The 25,266-nt window shown below is 44.2% G+C and overlaps 1 protein-coding gene across 1 annotated transcript in view; it reads right to left on the minus strand.

Moving 5' to 3' along the window:
* Positions 1-10,595: 10,595 nt before the first annotated feature.
* The window catches only part of FRK (fyn related Src family tyrosine kinase), a 70,862-nt gene continuing 56,191 nt past the window's right edge, over positions 10,596-25,266 (minus strand). The window contains exons 6-8 of the mRNA XM_027819835.3: positions 24,125-24,306; positions 19,795-19,960; positions 10,596-13,002 (exon numbers count right to left, since the gene is read on the minus strand). Of these exons, the coding sequence (XP_027675636.1) occupies positions 12,791-13,002; positions 19,795-19,960; positions 24,125-24,306 (560 nt within the window). The 3' untranslated portion in view covers positions 10,596-12,790. The remainder of the gene's footprint in view (positions 13,003-19,794; positions 19,961-24,124; positions 24,307-25,266) is intronic.

Here is a 25,266-nt window from a genome sequence, read left to right on the forward strand (position 1 = left end):
ATATTTTAGCTGAATAGAGTCTGTCCCACTGTGACAAAATTTCTAGATATTTTGTGGGGGGAAACGTTCGGCTTTGGACCACAGTATCCACATCCTAGGAAACAAAGCAACATCCTGAGGGGACAACTGCAAGGTCTCTCTCACAGAGTTGCAACCAGTGTCACTCACAGGTGCTGGAAGCATTAGGAAAATTTTTGTCTACAGGCTGCGTGTTAAACTGTGTCCTTCCTGGCTGGTGAAAGCCAGCAGGGCAGGACTAGGTCTGTTGTTACTGGAGCTGGTCAGTGCCTCTGTTAGGGATGGCAGGATTCTGTGGGCCTTGAAGGAGGCCTGTGTGCTTACATTACTCTATAAATCATCTCTCGACATTATCATTCTAGCCAGCTATTGTTCAGTATCATGCTTCACCTTTTAAGTAAGATTATACAGAATGTTGTGGTGTGACAACTCTCACACTTTCTAGCTGTCTCGGAGTTCCTTGACACTCGTCAGTCTGTCTAAACACCTAGGTTTGATGGACAATGATTAGGTTCCATGTTGATATTATTAGATTTCTTAGCTATCTTCAACACTGTTGATCATGAGGTGTAGCTGACCTATCTGTAATCTCAGGCAGGAGCGCACTGGGTTACCTTGGAGTGACTTTGTTCATTCCTGGCTGAGAGCTCCCAAAGAGTTGTATTGGGCAGTCTTCATCAACTGCAAGGGCACTTATGTAGGGTACTAAAGGGTTCCATCTCATTACCTTTCTTATTCAGTATGTACATGTGGACAATAGGGGAATTAGTGAGTAGACTGGGGCTGTGGGGTTTTCAGGATGCTGGCAATACTAATTTACTTTATGTCTCCATCTCCACTGACCCAGGGTTTGGCGGGAGAGGAACATGGATGAGAGCAAACTGGCTGAGACTGAGCCTGGACTAGATAATATTAATGCTAGAAAAACTGGAAGAGATATTTGAGATTATAACTGCCCCTAAGATAATGGGCATTCAAGCACCATTGCTAAGCGGCATTTATAACTTCTGGGTCTGGCTAAACTAACAGCTGTGTCATGCCTTTGTCACTTCAGGGTTACACTATTGCCAGGTACTCTACATGGGGCTACAGCTTACATCAATTCAGAAGCTGGAACTGGAGCACAAGGTGGCTGCCCGCTTGGTAAGCTGTGCATCATCTATAACGCACATGACAACTGCTTACTTATGAGCTCAGAGATAGAAGTTAAGAGATTAGTTTGAACAAAACCAACCTACCTTACAGACTGCCTCACTCCCCATCGTACATTGCCACAATTGCAAACACAGAAGGTGCTGGTGCTAGATTCCCCCTTTATATAACAGACAGGAGGGGGTCTAGCAGGGCATTCTCCATACAGGCACTAGGATTCTGGAATGTTCTGCTGTTCTGACCCTGGTCCAAAATAGCTTGGAATTGACAACTTTCAGGTGAAAGGTGTATTTGTTTTACCTGGAATTTGAAAAGAGATAGTGGAACTGAAATGCAGATGACTGCACAATAGAACTGATTGAGAAATTGATTTTCTGTACCATGGGAAATTCCAACATTTCAAAAGCTTGTTTTTGTTCCAAATTGCGCGGAGGGGGAGGGTGTCGATTTTTTGAAAATTTCTGTGGAATTCCAAAAAAATACTTGACTCAGGAACATCAAAATGTTTCATTTCAATGTCAAATAATTTCTTTTCAATAAGATAAAATGTTTTATTTCAATAATGTCAAAATAGATCATATAAAGTATTATATAACATATATTGAATATAATATAAATTATTTTGATATAAAAGTAAAACCAAAGTGAACTAAAAAGTCAAAACAAAATGCTTCAGCACTAGCAAAATGAAATGCTGAATTCAAAATGATTCATTTAGACCTTTTTTGCAAGAAAAATTTTGTAAAAATCCACACGTATCCATTAAATGTTCTGATTTTGACAACTGTATTTTCTGATGGAAAAATCATTCATTATGCACTAAAACTGGCTGAAAATTTGATAACATGCTACTTTTGAGGGTATGGGGGGGTGAGCCAAGTTCAGTGTATGATGGTTTCGTAATTTTGAACAATTGGCAGAGTACTTAAAATCTGTACAGGGAGTGCTTTTTATTTCCACTAAATTGAAAGAAAAGAAATAAATACAATTTGGAGAGAAAGAAGAACCCATGTTTATAACAACAGAAAAAAAATTGAGAGTAAAATATGAATAATAAAACAGATTGTCAATAATAAACATTTAGGTGCTACAATGAGGACAATGGCATAAATATCCAGCTGGAGACAGACAAAAAATAAATCCTTGTTTTGCCATTTCTATTGTTATACATTTAAAATATACAGTATATTCAGACAAATAAAATATCTGGTGTGCCCCGTCAACATATTCAGATGCTCATTACAAAGGAATGTCAGGAAAGAAATATACAGTGCAATATGCTTTTATTTTTTCTGAGAATGTAACCCATTCCATGTGGCCCTCCAGAGCTTCTTATGGGATCAGTAATATTTTATTATCTGACTTAATTTCTTCTCCCCACCCTAACTCCCAACAGATAGAAACATTCCCAGTAGAAAGAAACGTCAAACTCTTTCAAGCATTTAGTTTCTTTGTTTTCTTTCTCCTTTTCCCTCATGTCTACACTGCAGAGTTACAGCGCCGGCAGTTACAGCACCGCTCAGAGAGCACTGAACGGAAACCGCTGTTGTGTGTTCGGACTGTCAGTTGCCTGCACAATAGCATGATCACACTTGCAGCACTTGAAACGGTATTCGGAGCGGTGCACTCTGGGCAGCTATCCCACAGAGCATCTCCTCCTCTTCTGCCACTACGAGCTGTGGGAAGGTGGAGGGGGTCATGGGGCATTCTGGGTCCTGTCCCAGTGCCCCGTGATGCATTGCTTCACATCCCAACAATCCCTGTGCTTCCGTCCGCATTTGGCACCATCTTTCAACGGTTTGTGTACTGCGCACGCTGCCTCTTTGGGCTGCAGGAATGGATCCCGAACTGTTGACCAGTCTGCTGCTCACTCTGACTAACACTTCAAGAGTGGCAGTGGAGTTATTCCTTAAACTACAAAGGCAAGAGGAGTGTGAAATTGATCTTGCCACATGTACTAGCTACGACACAAGATTGCTTGTGGCATTCACGGAGGTGCTGACCACAGTGGAACACAGCTTTTGGGCTCGGGAAACAAGCACCGAGTGCTGGGATCACATCGTGATGCATGTCTGAGATGACAAGTAGTGGCTGCAGAACTTTCGGATGAGGAAATCCACATTCATGCGACTGTGTGATGAGTTAGGCCCAGACCTGCGGCGCAAGGACACAATAATGAGAGCTGCCCTGCCATTGGAGAAGCACGTGGCAATTGCACTGTGGAAGCTGGCTACTCCAGACTGCTACCAATCCGTTGCAGACCAGTTCGGAGTTGGAAAGTCAACTGTTGGACTTGTATTGATGGAAGTGTTCAGGGCCATTAATCGCATCCTGCGCCGAAAGACCATGACTCTGGGCAATGTGCATGACATTGTGGATGGCTTTGCAAAAATGGGCTTTCCTAACTGTGGAGGAGCAATAGATGGCACACACATTCCAATTCTGGCACCAAACCACTTAGCTACCGAGTACATTAATCGCAAGAGGTATTTCTCGATGATTCTCCAGGCACGTGTGGATCACCGTGGCCGTTTCACAGACATTAACGCAGGCTGGTCCAGAAAGGTGCATGACGCACGCATCTGTTGGAACACTGACCTGTTCAGGAAGCTGCAAGCAGGGACTTTCTTCCCGGACTGGAAGATCACCATAGGGGAAGTCGAAATGCCCACTGTGATCCTGGGAGATCCCGCCTACCCCTTAATGCCGTGGCTTATGAAGCCATACACGGGCACCTTGACAGCAGCAAGGAGCGGTTCAGCAACAGGCTGAGCAAGTGCAGAATGACTGTTGAGTGTGCTTTTGGCCCTCTGGCGATAATATTCCTGTGCTTATAGCCGCATGCTGTACGCTCCATAATATTTGTGAAGGGAATGGTGAATGGAATGATCTCAGGGTTGGACCGCAGAGGCTCAGCACCTGGACGCTGAGTTTGAACAGCCAGAGATCAGGGCTATTAGAGGGTTGCAGCACTGGTCCATAGGATCAGGGATGCCTTGAGGCAGCAATCTGAAGCTGAAAGCCACTAATATTTGTTGCTATGCTTGGTAATGCAGTGTTTGTAATGCTAGGAGATGATTGTGATTGGTGCAGATGATGCAATATGAAGGTTTAAGATAATTGTCTGTTGCTTTGCAGGGCTCTGTTTGCTTTCAATTCATAGAATAAAGATTGCTTTCAAACCAACACAATTCTTTTATTAAACAACAACCAGAGGAGAGAGTCAAACAAAAAAACACATCAGCACTGAGGGGGATGGGGGAAGGGAAGGTCCCAGGAGGAGGTGGGGTCCCGGGATGGTTAAAGATTTAAGTATGTCCAGGGATCATATCCAACCTTCTTCTTTGGAATACAGTGCAGCGGGTACTGTACTTCAGCAGGGCTAAACTGCAGAGGGATGGATGAGTGCAGTGGGTAGTGGGAGTCCACAGTGCCGGACTGTGACGGGGGAGAAGTTGAATGCCGCAGGTATAGACTGGAGCCAGGAGGTTGACAAGAGTGTGTCGGTGGTGTCTGGGGGGCTCCTGCAACAATGGCTGCAGGGGAGGGTGGGCGCAGAGCTGCTCGGTTTTCAGTGCTAGTATCGCCAGGAGCATGTCTGCTTGGCTCTCCATAACGTTTAAGAGACGTTCTGTGGCTTCGCTGTGGCGCACCACATTCTCCTTTTGGTCCCGCTTCTCGCTGTCCTGCCACTCCTTCAATTCCTGTTTCTTGGCCGAGGAATGCATCATACTGTCACTCAGAAAGTCCTCCTTAGTTCTTTGTGGCCACTTTCTAATTCTGCACAGCTGTTCTGCCGCCAATAACAAAGAGGGAGGCAGGGCCCTAGAGTACACTGGGCATGTGGCTCTTGGGGAGAGCCAACACTGCAGGGAGGACCTGATCATCATGCCTGTCCCCACATTTTCCACAAACTGTGTTCATTAGGGAAGACATCTCACTGCTGAGGGCAAGCAGGGAATCAAGGGAGGGTCTTCTCCAAGACTGCAGCTTCCGCCCTGGCGCTTATGCCGCTCGCCTGTGTGCAGCAGCGGTCCCCCCACTCCCCCGTGATGGCAAAGTGGTGTGAGAAAGTTCCCATTAACAAGCAAGAAATAGCTCTGCAAAAGAACCTGCGGCAGCGGATTGCCCAGTCTCACCACGAGAGTTTCCTGGAGATCTCTGAGGCAGATTCCCATGAAGTGAGGGAGTCAATCAACAGGCTGTTCTGCTGCTCAGACGAGGCATGTGGTGGTACGCGCATCTTACAGACACAAGCCGGCTTCCTGCAACCCTCCTGCCCCCAACAGCTCGCTTCAGCGATTCCCAAAATCAGATCCACTTACCAGGGGACTCCTCTCCTGTTTGTGCTTCGCCAACATCTGACAGCTGTGACTGGTTAGCCTTCTCTGGGGTAGAAAAGAGCTCCTGGCTGCATGCATCTCTGACCTTCGAGTCGTCCTCTGCCTTTGGGTCCCCCTCCACATCCTCATCCAAGATTTCCTCCTCCTGGCTCAGTCCACTCTGAACTGGCATGTGAGCCACCGAAGTATCCACAAGGGCCTTCACAGTGAAGGTGGAATCGCCACTGAGTATCGCGTCCACCTCTTTGTAGAACCGGCAGGTTGTGGGTGCAGCACCAGAGCGGCGGTTTGCCTCTCGTGCCTTGTGGTAGGTGTTCTGCCACTCCTTCATTTTGACCCTACACTGCGGTGTGTCCCGGTCATGGCCCCTTTCTGTCATGCATCGTGACATCTGTCCATAGGTATCATAATTCCTATGGCTGGAGCACAGCTGAGACTGGACAGCCTCTTCTCCCCAAACGCGGATGAGCAGCTCAGCATTGGTCCAAGCGGGGGATCGCCTGGTGCATGAGCAGGCATGGCCACCTGGAAAGATGCGCTGAGACCACTGCATGCGTCACCGAGCAAACAGGAAGGGGACTTTCAAATTCGCAAAGGAATGTATGAGTTTGGGATGACGGTTGGTCACCTGAGGGCAGGGCAGTAGAGTTCAAACCGATGGCCACAGAAGTGAGAACAGGCATTGTGGGATACCTCCCGGAGGCCAATCGCAGCACTGTTATCAACCAGGGTGTCTACCCTGGCACCACAGCGCTGTACCCCCAGTGCAGAGCCTCATACACTTTAAGGTTAGAAGGGACCATAGTGATCATCTAATCTGACCTCCTGCACATTGCAGGCCACAGAACCTCACCCACCCACTCCTTTTGTTTCTGGAAGGGATAATATTAGGATCCACATCTAAGGCCCCACCTTTTTTATTTTTTAACCAAACTTTCCACTTCTGACTGCAAAACTAAAGGTGTTTCTCAGTCTGCTGGAGTTCTATTCAATTGTAACAATCATAGACAATTATAGAGGCTCCAGCTGTAATACTGGTGGTGTTCCTTTTCTTCCCACATGTATAACTATTTTCAGATGAATTTACTGTGTTGGGAAATAATGATGCAATCAAGCCACAAATCAGACCTTTTGAGACTTCCTACATATGCTCTAGACCAGAGGTGGGCAAACTACGGCCCAGCAGCTGAATCCAGCCCCTCAGATGTTTTAATCCAGTCCTCAAGCTCCTGCCGGGGAGCAGGGTCTGGGGCTTGCCCCACTCATAGATTCATAGATACTAAGGTCAGAAGGGAACATTATGATCATCTAGTCTGACCTCCTACACAATGCAGGCCACAGAATCTCACCCACCCACTCCTGCGAAAAACCTCTCATCTATGTCTGAGCTATTGAACTCCTCAAATCGTGGTTTAAAGACTTCAAGGAGCAGAGAATCCTCCAGCAAGTGACCCATGCCCCATGCTACAGAGGAAGGCGAAAAACCTCCAGGGCCTCTTCCAATCTGCCCTGGAGGAAAATTCCTTCCCGACTCCAAATATGGCGATCAGCTAAACCCTGAGCATATGGGCAAGATTCACCAGCCAGATACTACAGAAAATTCTTTCCTGGGTAACTCAGATCCCACCCCATCACAGGCCATTAGGCCTATTTACCATGAATATTTAAAGATCAATTAATTACCAAAATCATGTTATCCCATCATACCATCTCCTCCATAAACTTATTGAGTTTAATCTTAAAGCCAGATAGATCTTTTGCCCCCACTGCTTCCCTTGGAAGGCTATTCCAAAACGTCTCTCCTCTGATGGTTAGAAACCTTCGTCTAATTTCAAGTCTAAACTTCCTGGTGGCCAGTTTATATCCATTTGTTCTTGTGTCCACATTGGTACTGAGCTTAAATAATTCCTCTCTCTGCACGGCTCCCGGAAGCAGCCGCATGTCCCCCCTCGGGCTCCTATGCGTGGGACATCCACGGGGCTCCGCAAGCTGCCCCCACCCCAAGTACCGCCTCCACAGCTCCCATTGGCCAGCAACCATGGCCAAGGGGAGCTTCAGGGGCGGCGCCTGAAGACAGGGCAGTGCACAGAGCCACCTGGCCACGCCTCAGCATAGGAGCCCGAGGGGGGACATGCGGCTGCTTCCGGGAGCTGGTTGAGGTATGCGCCACCCAGCGCCCGCACCCCTGACCCACTCCAGCACCCCAACCGCCTGCCCCTGCCCCTGCCCCAGACCTGAGCCCCATCCCGCCCTCCAAACCCCTTGGTCCCACCCTCCTGCACCCCAGAGCCTGCATCCCTAGCCGGAGCCCTCACTCCCCCCACCCACACCAAAAACCCCTGCCCAGCCCAGAGACCCTCCCGCATCCTGAACACCTCATTTCTGGTCCCACCCCAGAGCCCACACCCCCAACTGGAGCCCTCACCCTCTTCTGCACCCTTGCCCCCAATTTCGTGAGCGTTCATGGCCTGCCACACAATTTCCATATCCAGATGTGGCCCTCAGGCCAAAAAGTTTGCCCACCCCTGCTCTAGACTGCAGGCCATCTGTCCAAAGACTTTTTTATAAGAATCAAAAATAAAGTTCACAGCTTCTCTGATATTTAGGGTGGAAAATGTAATTTCATTTCTTCAGAGGTTCTTGAAAAATATGGAGCAGAACACAGCTGGGGAGTCATCTTATCTGACTTGACATTTTTAAGCTTATGTCAAAATGAGGGAGGACTGCATGAAATGATTTAATTCTATAAAAAAATAACCCTGAATTACATAAATAAAACATTGCATAGAAAGGTATCTTGGTACAATTTATGTGACGTGAATTTTACAAGAGCTAGTCTATTGTAGAAAAATTCCGCTTCTATCTTCCTGATCCCTTTATTCTATCTAAACATAGAAATTTGTCAGTTTTCTTAAAAAAATCTATTACTGTTTCTCATAACTGAATCCATTATTTTCCCTCTGTGTGCTAAGTAAAAACAAGTACAATAGATTGCTTTGGCTGAACCTTGATCATAAAAGGCCTCAAGAATCAAGTGCAATAACTTAAACCCATTTTAGTGTGCACTGCAACTGGAAATGCAAACCTTGATGTTCCATTTAAATCAAGTCTTAGAGAAGAACTCTGATTATAAATGGTATCTGTCATATAAATACAAATGGTTATTAAATGGATTGGATCTTCTTAGTGTATGTGCAACACGCCTCAGGTAGCGCGTGACCAGGATTCATCACCGAATTTGGTCCACTGGTTGGATCATTAGCTTCCAATGGGTTGGATTAAGGAAGCAATCCGATAGGAGGATTTCAGTCGAGGTCTACACTACACCACCACTAAGCAGGTTTGCTCTCTGTCAAGGTCTGATTACCACACAAGTTGATTAGCTACATCTACCCAGCCTAGAGAAAAATGGAGAAAAAAAGAGTAGGTAGTAATATTTTAAACTGCTCTATATTTTACTCTTTCTTTGGGGCCTAATTCTCCACTGCCTTGCACTTTCTAACTAGTAGTGAGAAACGGAGCTACAATAGAATGGTAATGTGTCACAGCCACTTAACATAGGTATAAATGACAACAAAAGGTGCCAGGCTGTGGAGAATCAAGTCCTTTATATTCAGTCACTTTTAATTGACTAAATGCACATGCTTAGGAGCAGATTCTGCCACTCTTATGTTGAATCCCACCTTATTCCCCCAGTGACTCCATTGATTTCCATGGAATTTTTTTATAGACTAGCATAATATTCAACGTGAGTAAGACTGGCAGTCTAGCCCTTAAAGATTTAGGAAGTTGCAGATTATTACATCTTGAAGAAACAAGAGTATGAGCATCCCCAAACTTTCCAGCCCGATCCAAAGCCAGATTTTATTTTGGGGCTTGGATCTAACTCTACAACAAAAAGCAAAAGGAAAAGATCAGACATGCTCCAATTTCCAGACTCTTACAGTCACAGGACATGGAGTGTCTGAGAAAGTGTCCATGTGCCAAACAAGCTATCCTCAATTCAGTGCTCTGGCTCAGGGAAACTCAACTGCGGAGCTGGCAAGATGACACAAAATCATCACCGTTCCTGGTGTGGCAGGAGCACCATCTCTTCAGAAATGCAGTGTAGTCCCCATACTGCTACCCCTCCCACCTCAGGAGGAAGAGTTGCTATGTATTGAAGTGTCTACAGTTTTGCTTTTTCTAGGTTATTACATTATATCCCAGCACCTTCAAAATCCTCTGTGCCAGCCAGTACAGTTGGGAATGAAGCATGCAAATTCCTGTACTAACTGTAAGCTTTAGACACCTACGCAAACCTCAGGCCTACATTGTACTTAAACTAAGTTAAACAAAATAATAGAAAAATATTGAGTTTGCTGTTTTTGATAGACATTTCACAAATAAAAAAATCCAGGTGGGGTGTAATTATACAGCAGTGAAGAAAAAACTTGTGTATGGTGCCAATGTGATATATATGCATATATAGTGCAGATTTCAGGGAATAGGATGGAAATTACAAGTTTATGAGCTCATGGTCCTGTGTTGATCTAGGAACATGTTTCCTACATATACATGGTTTTTTTCAGACATACTGGGTCATTCATTGAGGTGTTTAAGGATAGTATGGGAATCTGTCCATTTCAACTCAGCTGTACTGTCTAGCACAGAGGATTTGGGGCCATTTGCTACAACTTTGAATTATGACAAATTAATTCTTTGTGTTACGTTTTCTTCTCTGTAAGAGAGTTTGATACAATAGCTCCCTTGCTATAGGACTCTTGTAACCTTTATATCATCTGCTGTAAAGTTTATCTAATATAGGTGCTTTCTATAAGTAAGATTCCAGTAAGTCTTAAATGTCCCCTTTGATCTGTTCTTGATGACATGAATGTCCTTAGGAGTTAGGACCCTCAAACTGTGGGGCCAATGAAGCCCAAAGCCAAGGACCCCTCTGAATTTTACAACTCTATAAAAGTCAAGGGTGGAATCAGTTTTTAATTAAAATGTTTCTAACCTATTTCAGTGTAACAATCATCCCAGAAATACAACATCCTTGTCAGAACTGAAAGTTTGCAGTGATATTTTTTTCTGAAAAAGAATAGGCTATCCAAAGTCAAGTTGTGCATGGGACCTGTTAAACCCCTGGTTGTAAGGATCCTGGACTTGAATTTATGACTAGGGGACTGCCTCCTGGGCTGATGGTGCTATGGTCATCACAAGTTCCATCTGGTTGCTGGCCACTAATCAGTAGCTGAGCTTGCTTCACTGCTGAGTAGTCAGTGTGAGCTCTTGTTACAAAGTGGGGGGCGGCTCATCATCATGAGACTGTGCTGCATTCCATCCCAGTGCCCAACACTGACTTCCACTGTGCCTTTGGCCAAGTCATTTAACCTTTTCTTCCTTCTCTGGAGATAGTAATGCTTTCCAACATCACAGGAATGTTATGGCAGTTAATTGGTTAATGTTGTAAACTGCTTTACAAATGTAATTAGTATTAGGTAATGGGGGGAAGAGTGAGGTGAAAAACAAGGAAAGCAAGGAGGATAGCGAGATAAGATTACAGAGGGACAAAGAAAAGAGGAAGTGGGGAAGAAACTGTATAATAAAGGAGGGAGTTTTGGGAGGACAACAGAGAATGGGGTGTATGTGGAAAAGAAGAAGATGCTGCTTTCCAAGAAAAGAAGAGATGAGACAAAGAGGAGATTAAAAATAGATTACAGATGAGGGGGGAAAGTGTGGGGTACTGAAATGGAGTAAATAGACTTGACATGTAAGGAGAAGGAAATAACAAGAAAATGGCAGAGAGAATAAGCAATGAAACATATAAACTTTAGCTTAGTGAATCTTTTCATTTATTTATATCTATTTTAGGATTTTCCTAGAGACACCTGATACCTCTGATATTGGGAGAAAGTAGTTAGACACCTATTTTGAGCCCATAGTATGTGCTGTATTAATATTACGGACTACAATGGATTCTGTAGTTCAATAATTGAAAATGAAAGGGAAAATATAGTTCACAATTATGCTGCACACAAAAGCCTTCAAGGTCTCGGGATTTCGCAGAAGCCATACACCTGGCTAATTTACCTAGAATTGGAAAAATTGTTTTAAATGTTGCTAACAATGCTCAGACCCGCATATAATCAGCCACGCTCTACTTCTCCTGCAGCAGAGGAAGCTGGCCCTAATGTTATCCTATGCTATATAAAATAAATCAGATACATTTGGAAGAGAGAGAAGGGGGGAAAGAAGCATTTTGCTGACCCTTCTCAAAAGTTTATGTATGGTCCTAAGCACAGTGCTGTCAAATGCGTCAGCTGAGGTTGGGAATTTTGCAGAATCACTCCAAAATATTAAGGCCATGTCTATTTCATTATAAAAGATCTTTTCAACTTCATGTAGGGTGACCAGATGTCCCAATTTTATAGGGACAGTCCCAATTTTGGAGTCTTTTTCTTATATAGGCTCCCTTACCCCCCACCCGCTGTCCCGATTTTTCACATTTTCTGTCTGGTCACCCTAGCTTCATGATTCTTAAAATTCATGAATTATAAAATGTTCCTATGCACCTCAGTGGATAATTTAAAAAATCATCAACGTTGTAACGCTATCTGAGTCTTAGCCTTAGTCAACTAATGCTGATTGTGATTATTTTATAAGAAAGACACTACATGTATACAAAGCAAAAAGCTTCATGTTTTGCTGCTATTTTAATTATTTTCCCAATATCTGTTTCATTTTCCTCTTTAGCAAAGGCATGTGCACTTCATGTGCAATCAAGACACCTAATATGGCTTTGCCAGCATTATAGTCACAGGATATTTTAAAAAAAGAAGAGAAAAGTCTCAAAGCACAGGTCCTGCTGTGCAACAAAGTAATCAGATTCCTTCATAGCAACCAGCTGATTGGCTTCAGCAATCTAAGGAATAACAAATAACCATTCTAGAAGATAAACAGTGCAATGCAACAGTGCTTATTGAGCAACAATCTCATCTGGTCATTCTTTTGGTCTATTATTTAAATAATAAATAGAAGAGAGCTTATTTTACAAAAAAATCAAACAAACAAAAAAGCCCCCTCATTTCAGTTTTCCTAATTTTGCAAGACAATGGCTGACATTAAAATCTCTAGTGTCCTGGAGCATCACCATAGCCTTGGCAATTTATAAAATTCCTTAGTTTCATCTAATAATTTAAACCTCTCTCCCTCGTATTTTGAGGTTAAATTTACCCTTTATACCATACTCATTTAACTGATTGTTTGATTTTCTTCAGTCTCTGCCTCAATGTTCATTTTACAAAATCATTTGCATCAGTATAGCATGTATAGTCCGTATCATAATCTTCCAGTTTCCAGTGCAATGTTTCAAAAGTGGGCCGTACTTTGGGCTCTGCACTCCAGCACTCTAGCATAATGTCATAGAGTTTATTTGGGCAGTTATCTGGTTGAGGGATTCGGTATCCTTTATCCAGCTTCTGGATTACTTGGTAGCCCATCAGACCTGAAATACATTTAAAAAAAAGAGGAAATTAGCAGAAAGTGGCTCAATTTTTGCATGCATGACTTTGCATGCACAAATTTCCTGTGCATGCAAAATGGTAATGTTTACAGACACAAAACCCAAACTGGGGGTAAAAATTGGTGTGTATGTGCATGTACAAGGACAGAGCACAAGACTCGCTCTTGCAAGTGATTTCTGAGCATAAAAATGCACATGCACAAACGGAGGGCCACATCTGAATCTTTTTAAGACCAATTTTCAAAAGTTCTATGGATCTGGTTTTTTTTTTTGCAGATGTTTACCTGTGTATCAGTTTTGCTCATTAAAATGTGCATGTTTATTCCCAAAATGGCCAACGTGTGGCTGAGTGACTCGTATACGGCCTATTGCCATCCTTTCCTTTAATATACAGGTACAGCCCATGGAAACTACAACTCCCAACATGCTAAACTGCTTGGATTAAACACACTACAGATCAGAACCTATTGTCAATATGGACTGCACCTCTGAATTATAGTAAGGATGGCTACATATGACTCCTTTTGCAAATTAAATGCAGCACTCAGGCTCCTGGCAGTTACCAAATGTGGTTGCAGGATAGGGGGGAAAATAGGTGCCCCTGGTTTAATTCCTTCCCAACTTATTGCTCAGTGGGAATTTATAACATTCTCACCACACCTTTCTAAAATTGCCAAAAGGGCCCCTGCTAAGCAACTAAAATAGCCACAAAGTTATTCCAGTGAGAAACCTCTTGTTATAAAAGTTCTCATTTCAGAGCATGTGTTTGTTGTGTTGACACTCCTTATTTGGTGTTGTTATGTTTGGTTACTGAGAACAAGTAGTAGACCAGTTTGAAGTGTTGGTGTCATGGGTAGCCGTTGGCTCTGAAGTTTTGATGGGGAAAGCCTAACCAGCAGCTGTAAGAGGAAATGGAAAAAGAGCATATGTGTAGAATAGTTGTAAGCACCTTTGACCTGTGATGAGTGGACTCAAGATCTAAGCCACTGGGTAAAGGGATCAGAAAAGCCACTGAGACCTACTCTATCTGGAACATTGCCTAGCCCTTCCCTAAGCAATCAGAGCATCTACTGGTTTTCATAATGACTTTTCTCTTGACTGGTTACCGAGGAGATGGTCCTGAAAATAACATCAAGGAAGCAAACAATTATGCCACATGGACTTACATTTTCAAATGTGAAGGTTGACATAGGCTATGCCTTCGCTAAGCATAGACCAGAGTGTGCCTTTATAAAGCAAAGACGATGGGCCTTATTTTGCTTTATATTTTCAGCAAGGGGTCTTTTCCTTGCTACTTGTTCCACAGAATGAAACCCATCTTTGATGGGGCATCCACCTCTCCAAGGCCTGAAGGGTAAAATAGGCCAATGAACCTATAGGCTGCACGTGGAGGAAAGCGCTAAGGAATAATTGGCTGATGAAGCCCAGCTGGGGGCAGAGGAGGGCCAGGGTTATAAAGCCAGGAGGCTGGCAATGGAAAAAGGCTGTAGGAAGGTAGTCTACAGTCACTCCATGGGAGAAGGGAGGTGTGGCTGAGGCTACAGAGGCAGGTAACCTACAGTTACTCCATCAGGGGAGGGAGTTTGGGCTGGCAAACCCAGAGGAGTGGGAAGAGACAGAAGGTACAGAAGAGGCTCAGGAAAAGGCAGCAAAGAATAGGAGTGCAGACCTTGGCTGTTGACTAGAGGGCCCATCAGCTGGAACCTGGAGTAGAGAGCAGGCCCAGGTTCCCCTACCAGCTGCTGAGGAAATGGCACCTGGGCCAGTAAATGGGAAGACGGCCTGAGATTGCTGGCAATGAGACTTTGACTCACCCCCAGAAGAGGAACCACATAGTGACCTGGCTGGAGATCCGAGTTATGAAAAAGGCGCCTGTAGCTCCAGGGAGAAGAAAGGGGCCGCAGAGAGAGAGAGAGAGACAGAGAGACAGAGTGATGGAGTAAGACTGCTGGAAGGGATGTCAGTCTGACAGAGCAAATCCCCAGAACCACCAGAAGGCATTGCAGTCCAGCAGTGAGTAAAGCCCCCCATGACACCATCAAAAAACTAAAACTGAATTTGCAAATGCTCTGTGCACAGGGAGTGGCAGTCTGGGATCAAATGAAACGGAAGTCATGGTGACTGAAGCAAAGAACAAAAGCCTGTGTAGGTATAGGCTGTGGTGGGAGGAGGAGGGGAGATCAATTGGATGTTCCCCTTCCTTGTCCCCTCCTCTGCCTCTGGCCCTCCCGTATGTTCTCCTCACCAAACAACAAATTAAAATAACAAACTATCATTTTAGTGACACCTTGTGCTAGGGTAACCAGATGTCTCGTTTTTAAAGGGACAGTCCCATATTTAAGCCCTCCTGCAGGTGTCCTGACTTTTTCTTTAAAAAGGGCAAATTGTCCTGTATTTTCTGTCTTCCCCCACAACATCAGTACTTGTGGGTCCTGCTGCTGGCTGGATCCCTGCTCACCAGCCTCCAATCCACCAGCGGTGAGTGGTTGGGTGGGGGCTAGTGGCCAACAATGGGGGTGGGTGCACAAGGCTGGTGGTGGGGTGAAGTTGCAGTGCACGGGGCTGGCTGCTCCCCATGCTGGTCTGTCAGCACAGCCCCTGCTGTGTGCCAGGTCTCAGCCAGCAGGGCTCCGCCCCCGTCCTGTTTCCGGCTAGTGCTCGAAGAAGCTCCCGTCCCTTCCCTCCCGCACAGTGCCGAAAGTCAGTACGTACTGCTTTCCTCTGGGTGTCTTTTTCGGAAAAGGATCCAGAATATCCACAGCTACTCACCGAAATGGAACCTCAATGATGGGGAGTGGCTGGAGAGGGGCTTTGACCTCGTCTTGGGGTTTTCCACTCTTTGGCACACCTCACAAGACCGGATATAGGTAGAAACATCCTTGTCCATTCCCTCCCAGTGGAATGACTTTCCCAAATGGTCTTTGATTCTGTTGACCCCGGCATGGCCACTAGGATGATCATGGGCTAAGCTTAAGATCTTTACCCGGTACTTAGTTGGAACTACCAACTGTCTCTGAGGATGCCAGTCTTCCTGGTGTCCACTGGAAAGAGTTTCCTTGTATAAAAGTCCTCTTTCTACAACAAACCTGGATAGATTAGAAGAGCTGAGAGGCGGTGGGTTGCTCCGTGCCACCGTCCAAGCTCTCTGGAGGTTTTCATCTGCTTCCTGTTCAGTCTGGAACTGTTCCCTTGATGCTGGAGACATCAGTTCCTCATTGGATTGAGGACCTGGGTTTGGTCCCTCTGGAAGCGATGCAGTTGATGGGACAGTTTCTGTGAACTGCTCTCTGCTGGTACACTATGTTGGGCTTCAGGCTCCAGCTGAGCCTCTTGTGTAGGGTTATCGGCTGCTGCCGGTTCGGGTTCGGTGGGGCCCTCTGGTGTTGGGGTTGCAAGTACTGGATTCAGTGCTGGCAATGGGTCTGGTGCTGGTTGTTCCGCCGGTTCCGGTTCTGGGACTGGCTTTGTCTGGGTCTCTGTGACTGGATCCACTACTGCTGTTGCAGACGTTGGCATGGGGTCCGGTTCCATCACCTATGACTGGGTCCTGGTAGAAGTCTCCAGAACAGAGCTAAGTGTGACAGCTTGCTTAGCCTGGCTGAAGGTGACCATTCCCACCCTCTTGGCTAGCTTTACATGATTGGCCAAGTCTTCCCGCAACAGCATGGGGATGAGATAATCATCATAGACTGCAAAAGTGCACGTTCCTGACCAGCCCTTGTACTGGACCAGCAACTTGGCTGTAGGCAAGTCAAAAGAGTTTGACTTGAAGGGTTGAATCATCACTTGGACCTCTGGGTTGATTAAATTGGGGTTCACTAAGGAAGCGTGGATAGCCGACACTTGTGCTCCAGTGTCCCTCCATGCTGTGAACTTCTTCTTGCCCACACTCACAGTTTCCCTCCGCTCCAAGGGTATCTGGGAGGCATCTGGGCCTGAGGACCTTTGGTGGGACCCCTATGCAATGAACTGTAATCTGTTGGGGTTCTTGGGGCAGTTGGCCTTTACATGCCCTGGCTCATTACATTTAAAACATCGCTCAGCTGACTGGTCACTGGTGCAAGGTGGATTGCTGGAGAACGGTGTGGTGGGACAATAAGGTGTCTGGAGTGTTCCTTGGGGTGTAGTTGGGGCCTTGGGCTGCCCCCGGTAGTAGGGTGTGGTCTGAGGGTGTCCCTTCTGGTATCCGCTCCCACTGCGATCAGGGTTGTTCCTCTCTCCTCCCTCCACCCATTTTGTTCTGGTTTGCCCCACCTCTCTGGCGGTCTTGGACTGCTCGTATTGATCAGCATAAGAAGCAAGACTTCCTGCTGAGTCCACTTTCTTATCCCATAAACACTGTTTTATATCATCCTTGGACATATTCAGGAATTGCTCCTGTATCATCAAAACCAGCATTCCTCCAAAGCTAGTTACATCCCGTCCTTTGAGCCATTTATCAAACAGATCTGTCATCTGGTTTACATAAGCCACATTACTAAGTCCAGGTCCTTTCTTAAGGGCTCTAAATTTTACTCTGTAAGTTTCAGGTGTAATTTGAAATTGTTGTAAAGCCAAATCCTTGAATTTATCATAGTCAGAAGCCTCATCAATAGGCATCTTATAGAATATGTCCAGAGCTCTTCCAGTCAATTTTGCACCCAATGTGGTCATCTTGTGAGCATCAGGAGTTTTATGGAGTGTGCACAGTCTCTCAAAGATGAGAAAATATTCAGCAATATCACTGGATTCATCATACTGTGGACACAGTCACTCCCATTTGTGGATTGTTGGGGAAGGGTTAGGGTTGTTCGGGTTATTCGGTATATTCTGGTTATTCGGGTTATTGTTAGGGTTATTCGGTATATTCTGCTGACCCCTTGCCTTCTCTATCTCCAATGCATGCTTCCTCTCTTTTTCCCTCTCCTCCATTTCTTTTTCTTTTGCTTCCATAGCTCTCTTGTGGGCAGTTTCTTCTGCCTCCACCCTGGCTTTTTCTTTGGCCGCTTGTGCATCAATCTCCATCTGTCTGAGTTCTACCCATCTTTCATGTTCCTTCTGTCTTTCCTAGGCTTCCAATCTGGCTAATTCCAGTTTCTGTTGAACATTGCATTCTGTCATCCTAGCCTCTCTGTGTTTAACCTAGCTATACCCGAGAGTTAGAAAGAAAAAAAAAACCTGGCTTGTAAAATTTTGCTGTGCTGTAATCTGATACCTTTTGTCTCTGATAGCTGTTCTCAGCCTACAGAAAAATCCTTTTGTTATGGAGCTGCTCTGTCTCTAGGCAGAGAGACAGAATCAGCAGCTGCAATCACCTTTTACAAAACCTTTTAAAATCCGCTGTGCATCTGGTTCAAAATGATCTCTGGTTCAAAATGATCCCACCACACTGCCACCATGTCAAGGTTCCTTCCCCACTCTGAACTCTAGGGTACAGATGTGGGGACCTGCATGAAAGACCACCTAAGCTTATTCTTACCAGCTTAGGTTAAAAACTTCCCCAAGGTACAAACTTTGCCTTGTCCTTGAACAGTATGCTGCCACCACCAAGCGATTTAAACAAAGAACAGGGAAAGAGATCACTTGGAGACGTCTTCCCACAAAATATCCCCCCAAGCCCTACACCCCCTTTCCTGGAGAAGGTTTGATAATAATATCCTCACCAATTGGTACAGGTGAACACAGACTCAAACCTTGGATCTTAAGAACAATGAAAAATCGGTTAGGTTCTTAAAAGAAGAATTTTATGTAAAGAAAAGGTAAAAGAATCACCTCTGTAAAATCATGATGGTAAATACTTTACAGGGTAATCAGATTCAAAACACAGAGAATCCCTCTAGGTAAAACCTTAAGTTACAAAAAAGACACAAAAACAGGAATATACATTCCCTCCAGAGCAGCTTATTTTACAAGCCATTAAACAAAAGAAAATCTAACGCATTTTCTAGCTAGATTACTTACTAACTTTGTTAGTAGTTGGAAGGCTTGCATCCTTGATCTGTTCCCGGCAAAGGTCTCACACAGACAAACAGAACATTTTGTCCCCGTCCCCACTCCAGATTTGAAAGTATCTTGTCCCCTCATTGGTCATTTTGGGTCAGGTGTCAGGGTAGTTACCTTAGCTTCTTAACCCTTTACAGGTGAAACGGTTTTGCCTCTGGCCAGGAGGGATTTTATAGCACTGTATATGGAAAGGTGGTTACCCTTTCCCTTATATTTATGACAGCTACCCACACTACTGGAGACATATTCTGCTCTGATATTGTTAAATCCATTCTTGGCTAGTGCTCTTTTTGCCCAGATACAGTCTGTGCTTCTCTTTATGTGCGTTCCCCACTGCAGTAGCCCAGAATTGGGAAAATAACAAAAACCCTCTTCCTCTTTTCATGCACTTTCTCCTTGCTGACATCCTATGCAACATCTCACACTGGAATCTCTCCTTCCATGTGAAACCTTCATAAAGACGGTGAAACACAGGTCCACAAAAGCCTCTCCCATTGTACCTTCCAGCAGTGTACTTGATTGGTCTGATGTCCCAGAGGAATAGCCAACAAGCTAAGCCTATGAACCACAGATTGGTACCAACTAACCAAGTCTTGAACAGCTGGAAATTACAGGTTTTGGAGAACTTTCAGGAGGTCTGGGACATCCAGCAGCTCCCAATGAAGGTCACCTAAGATGTTTTATTCCATATTTAGATTTTCAACCCTTGAATAAGCCTCCAATTCAATAAAGAAAAAAATTAAAAATAATCAAGAAGTGTATCTAAATATTACTTTAAAATAAAATACTTACCAGAATAAGGCATCTTCCCATAGGTGATTATTTCAAAGAGAAGTATTCCAAATGACCACACATCAGACTTAATGCTGAATTTATTGAAGCGGATTGCTTCAGGGGCTGTCCATTTCACAGGGAGTTTCGTTTCATGTTTAGCTTCATATACATTTTCATTTTCTAACTATTAAATACAAAATAAAACAAACCCAAGTTACAGAGTAGCAGCCGTGTTAGTCTATATCCACAAAAAGAACAGGAGGACTTGTGGCACCTTAGGGACTAACAGATTTATTAGAGCATAAGCATAGGGCTACAGCTCACTTCATCGGAAGTTAGGATCTGATTCAGAAAAAGCACTTCAGCAGATGCTTAACTCAGCCCTGTTCAGTCAAGCACTTGAACTCAGTGGGACTAAAGTATGTGCTTACATCTTTGTTGAACTGGTATCTTATAGATGAGAAACATCTTTGTTCAACAGAAGCTTTTCTAAGCCATTTGTAACTTCAAGTGAGTAGCCAGTATTGGAATGGCTTGTGCTTAATTCTGGCCTACTATTGTGAATTCTGAATCTGGCATGAAAGGATTCCATAAGTTGGCCAGAAATAGCAGCACAAGCATCATGTTGGCTCTGCAGACGGCATTGTCAGACTGCCTTCGGGTCTGATCTTCTATAAATAGAGGAGGCAATAGCAAGCGCTAATGCATTTAGAAACCTCAGTTTTGTGATTTACTGATGGCATTGAAGGGCTATTGACTTTGCTAATTACCACTTCACCAGTTTTCAAGCACTGAAAGACAGACCCAAACTGATTTTAAATTAATACATTAGCTCACAGTGGATATATAAAAAATACATGGAGAAATATTTTTTAGTAATGGAAGTTTTCTGGGGTTAATCCTTTACTTTTCACAGACCCACATCTACAGAGTTTTATTGCATGGACATCCAATCTTTGGGAACATTTTAGGATGTTTTCAATGTTTAAATGGAATCTAGGGCATATCATACATATCTTAGCCTCTGTCAGTTTTTTTTAACATACAAACTTATATACAGATTATGCAGATCTTAAATAATATTGTGAGTATTCACAAAAATTGGATATGTTCTTTCCTTGCTATTATGCCCTATACTTCTTCCTAAGATTATGTCTAGCAGTTAGCATCACAGATTTACGCCCAGACCCTCAAAGATATTTAAGCACTTAGATACCTTGAGGATCTGGGCCTTCATTCTCATCTGTATAAACAAACTTTGGTTTCGTTATAGTAATGTATATCTTTACTATGCTTCACTTCCTCTTAAAAGTATAGAGGACTTTGTGTGGGCTCTCCTACACAAGTATTATTATGGAACCTGAATCCACAATCCCTTGGCCTACGAGTAAGAGTATTTCCAAATAAACACTATTGGGACTATATTATATGGTGACTAGTTTAGAAATGTTCAATGTTAACAGGAAATTTCAGTAACTGTCGATTGCTCCCTCCACCTAAACACATACCGGAGAAAACTCCTTTATTAATACTCAAAATTCACATGTTCAGTTTAAAAAGAAATATATCTCAGGCTAAAAATATTCACAGTAGAGTCAAAAATGAGGAGGAGTACTTTCAGTGTCAGCTCAACATTTTATACCATAATAAAGGCATAACACCAGATCTATTATGAATCACAACTTCTACAACCATTGCACTTGGTATGGAAAACCAACTGGCAAAAAAAGTTCTTGTATCCTTCCAGAACAAAAATATAAATCAATTAAAATAAAATAAAATAAAATAAAATAAAATAAAATAATTAAAGGCTTTGGAAATTTTCAGCTACTTATTGAAATTCATAAAATCCTCCTTTAAACTGAAAAGCCATTAGTTAATTAATTTAACCCCCAGTGACATCATGTTCAATATGCCATATATACTGTTTATCTTTCTTAAACAGTAGAGAAAAATCTGATCTCGATGAGGAACTAAGAACTCGGAGTAGCATGTGTGAGGTTATTGACTTGAACTGGGACCATTATAGAACATTGTTGCAACCAAGGTCCTGTAGTGGCACCAAATCTTGTATAAAGGGGGTCAAATAAGGTGTCTAAGACAAGGTTATGGTTTGCTGGTTATCATTATGCTATCTATATACATGTATCATTTTTATATTTAAAGTTATAAGTATTGTCTCTATACTGTCTGTAGTTCAAACTTGTGCTATGCTTCTGGGTGACACCCCAGACAAGATGGTGTCATCTCTGCCTAGCCTGCTTGATGGCCCATTAAGGACCATCAGCTATTCAACTGACCCATTGAGAGAAGGCAGACACGCCTTGTGACTCAGCAAGGTATGCAGGGACAGGCCTATGGACAGAACTCTGAGGTTTTTCCAGGCCATGTGATGGACAGCTTGTCTTTGGAACAAAGAAAGAAAGACCACATGGCAAGAGAATATAAAAAGCTGCTGCAGCTGAGCCTCCATCTGGTCTTCAATCCTGCTTCATACCTCTGGAGGGACTTTGCTACACTGAAGCTTTGAACGAAGAACTGATTGACCCATCCCAGCTGTGGATGTACTCCAGTGACTTGATTTGAACCTGCAGTTTATTCCACCACTGCTACAAGCCTGAACCAAGAATTTTGCCATTGTAATTACTGTATGTAATTGATTCCATTTAACCAATTCTAGCTCTCATCTATATCTTTTACCTTTTGTGAATAAACCTTTTAGATTTTAGATTCTAAAGATTTGGCAGCAGCGTGCTTTGTATATTAACCTGGGTCTAGGGCTTGGTCCTTTGGAATTGAGAGAACCTTTTTTCTTTTACTGGGGTATTGGTTTTCATAACCATTTGTCCCCATAACGAGTGGCCCTGGTGGTGATACTGGGAAACTGAGCATCTAAGGGAATTGCTTGTGTGACTTGTGGTTAGCCAGTGGGGTCTTCTGTGTTTGGCTGGTTTGGTTTGCCTTGGTGCGCATAGAAACCCCAGCCTTGGGCTGTAACTGCCCTGCTTTAAGCAATTTGTCCTGAATTGGCACTCTCAGTTGGGTCCCGCCAGAACCAGCATCATTACAGCATGTTGAATTGCTGAGCCAGCACATGGGAATGAGAGGGAGGGGGGATGTCTAGAGAGGCCTTGCTCTTTAGTGATGGCTACCTGTATTGCCAGGCCCTGCATCAGATGTTGTGGGAGGGAGGAGGGAAACAGCTGCCAAAGGGCTGCTACTCCCCACCCAAGCAGGTAGATGAGGTGTGGGAAGAAACCTGACTCCATTTCTGTCCATTCCACCCTTGAACCAGCCACTACCCATGCAAAGGAAGAAGGAAGCTGTGTCAGCAAAGAAAGGCTAGCATACATAGGTGCCAACTCCATGGGTGCTCCAGCCCTGGAGCACCACGGAAAAAAATTAGCGGGTACTTAGCACCCACCAGCTGCCAAGCTCCCACTCTTCCCCACAGTGCTGCCTGCTCACCAGCCGGCGGCCCCGCCAATCAATTCCTCTCTCTCCCTCCCAGCACCTCCCGACTGCTGCAATTAGGCATTCCACAGCATACAGGAGGCGCTGGGAGGGAGGGGGAGGAGCAGGGACAGGACACGCTTGGGGGGGAAGGCGTGGGGTATTGGGGGAGGGGGTGAGGTGGGGGCAGGAAGAGGCGTGGGGTATTGGGGGAAGGCGTTTAGTGGGAGTGGGGGTGGGGCCATGGGTGGAGCAGGGGTGGGAGTTTGGGGGAAGGGGTTGAGTGAGGGCAGAGCTGGGGGCAGAGCAGGGGCAAGAAGATGCAGTGTGGGGGCCTAGGGGAAGGTGTGAAGTGGGGGCAGGGGTGGAGCAGGGGCAGGGCCTGGGACTGAGCACTCCCTGGGACAATTGGAAGCTGGTGCTTATGCTAGCATACCTCATTTCTCCTCAGCAAGAGGGAAGCAAGGAATGGATTGTGACTTTCAGGATCCAGCAGTATACGGTTACAATCCAGTCCTAAATTAACATATCATTTCGTAGGGTGTGTCTACATTGCAAAAAAAGGTGTGTTCTTAACTCTGGTTAGCTATCTCAGCCATGTTAACTAACTCAGGTTAAATCAGCAGTGAAGACATGGCAATTCAGCTTTAGCAATTTGAGTTAAAGCTTATAGGGGATCTTAGTTGAACTCAACCTGCTAACCAGAGTTAAAAGACAAGGTGCCTTGTCTTCACTGCTCTTTTAACATAAATTAGTTAATCTGAGTTAAGAACACACCTCTTGGTTTGCAAAGTAGACACACTCTTAATTTTCTGAATCATTTTTTACATAGCTGGAGTTCATGCTAATTCTCTTACATAAATGACAAAAAAAATCCAAACTCATCCAAACCCACCTTAAAAACTCTTGCAAGTCCAAAATCTGCCACTTTGTAAACATTGTGTTCACCCACAAGGACATTCCTGGCCGCCAAATCCCGGTGGATATAGTTCTGGGATTCCAGGTAAGCCATTCCTGAGGCAACCTGAGCTGCCATGTCTATTTGTTCAAGCAGATGGACCTGTGAACCTGCATCATCTGTATCAAAGAAAAAAAAAGGTGGGATTATTGTCAATATTTACAGTGTCTCTGTGAGTTCTCAAGTTATTTAAATGTGTCAGCTGTTGGGAAAGAATGGCCCAATGTCTCTACTGTAAACCAAGAACATCAAGCTATGGAATAAAGTAGGAGTCCTAAAGAACGGTAAAGGTTAAGCAACTGTCTGTAAAGGTATGAAGTTAGTTTCATGCCCCTTTAAAAACAACCCCCATTCAGCATCCAGACAGAGCTCTTTTAAAAGAGCAAATAACTAATGCAGTACTGGATTTGAGGGTATATCTCGGATGGTTGAGGCACCTCCCAACAAAGTGGCACCTACCTATTTCTGACAGTGTAGGTATTTGTCTTTCCAACAGGCAAATCATCCATCATAAAGTGTGGTTAAACAATTAATATTTGTATTCACTTTTGGCAACCAAAGATTAATGAAGGGTGAGGCAAGGCCACACATGAGAACTAGTGTCCCCAGACAAGTCTGACATAGCAATTGATCAGCTACTGTCAAGTGCAAAAGCTTCGTTTTATCTTTAGAATCCACCTGAGTCGTTCTTACTGTAAGCTATGTTGCCTCAGTGATAAGGTTCCTTGAGTTGTCCTTAAACTATGCCTTCTTTCATAGAATCTGCTGAAACAATATCTGTGCCATTTGTAAGATCAACAGCTTCCTGAAATTCTAATTTAGCTCAGTCAGAGATGGTGCTCAAACAAAGTGTTAAAAGACCCCTGACCAGAGCAGGCTGGCTCAATACATGAGGGAAAGAGCCTTAGTAACTTTAATAACGGAGACCATAAATGGCAAGGCAGGTATCGAGAGATGTCACTGATGAGTTACAAATTACAACTCAGATTCAGGCCTTTTGTGGCATATTAGGCCAGATTAACTGTTGCTGAGTGAGAGATGAATTCAGACACTTCTGCACTCAGGGTGATTAACCCTGA

The sequence above is a fragment of the Chelonia mydas genome, chromosome 3 (genome assembly GCF_015237465.2).
Source record: "Chelonia mydas isolate rCheMyd1 chromosome 3, rCheMyd1.pri.v2, whole genome shotgun sequence".
NCBI lineage: Eukaryota > Metazoa > Chordata > Testudines > Cheloniidae > Chelonia > Chelonia mydas.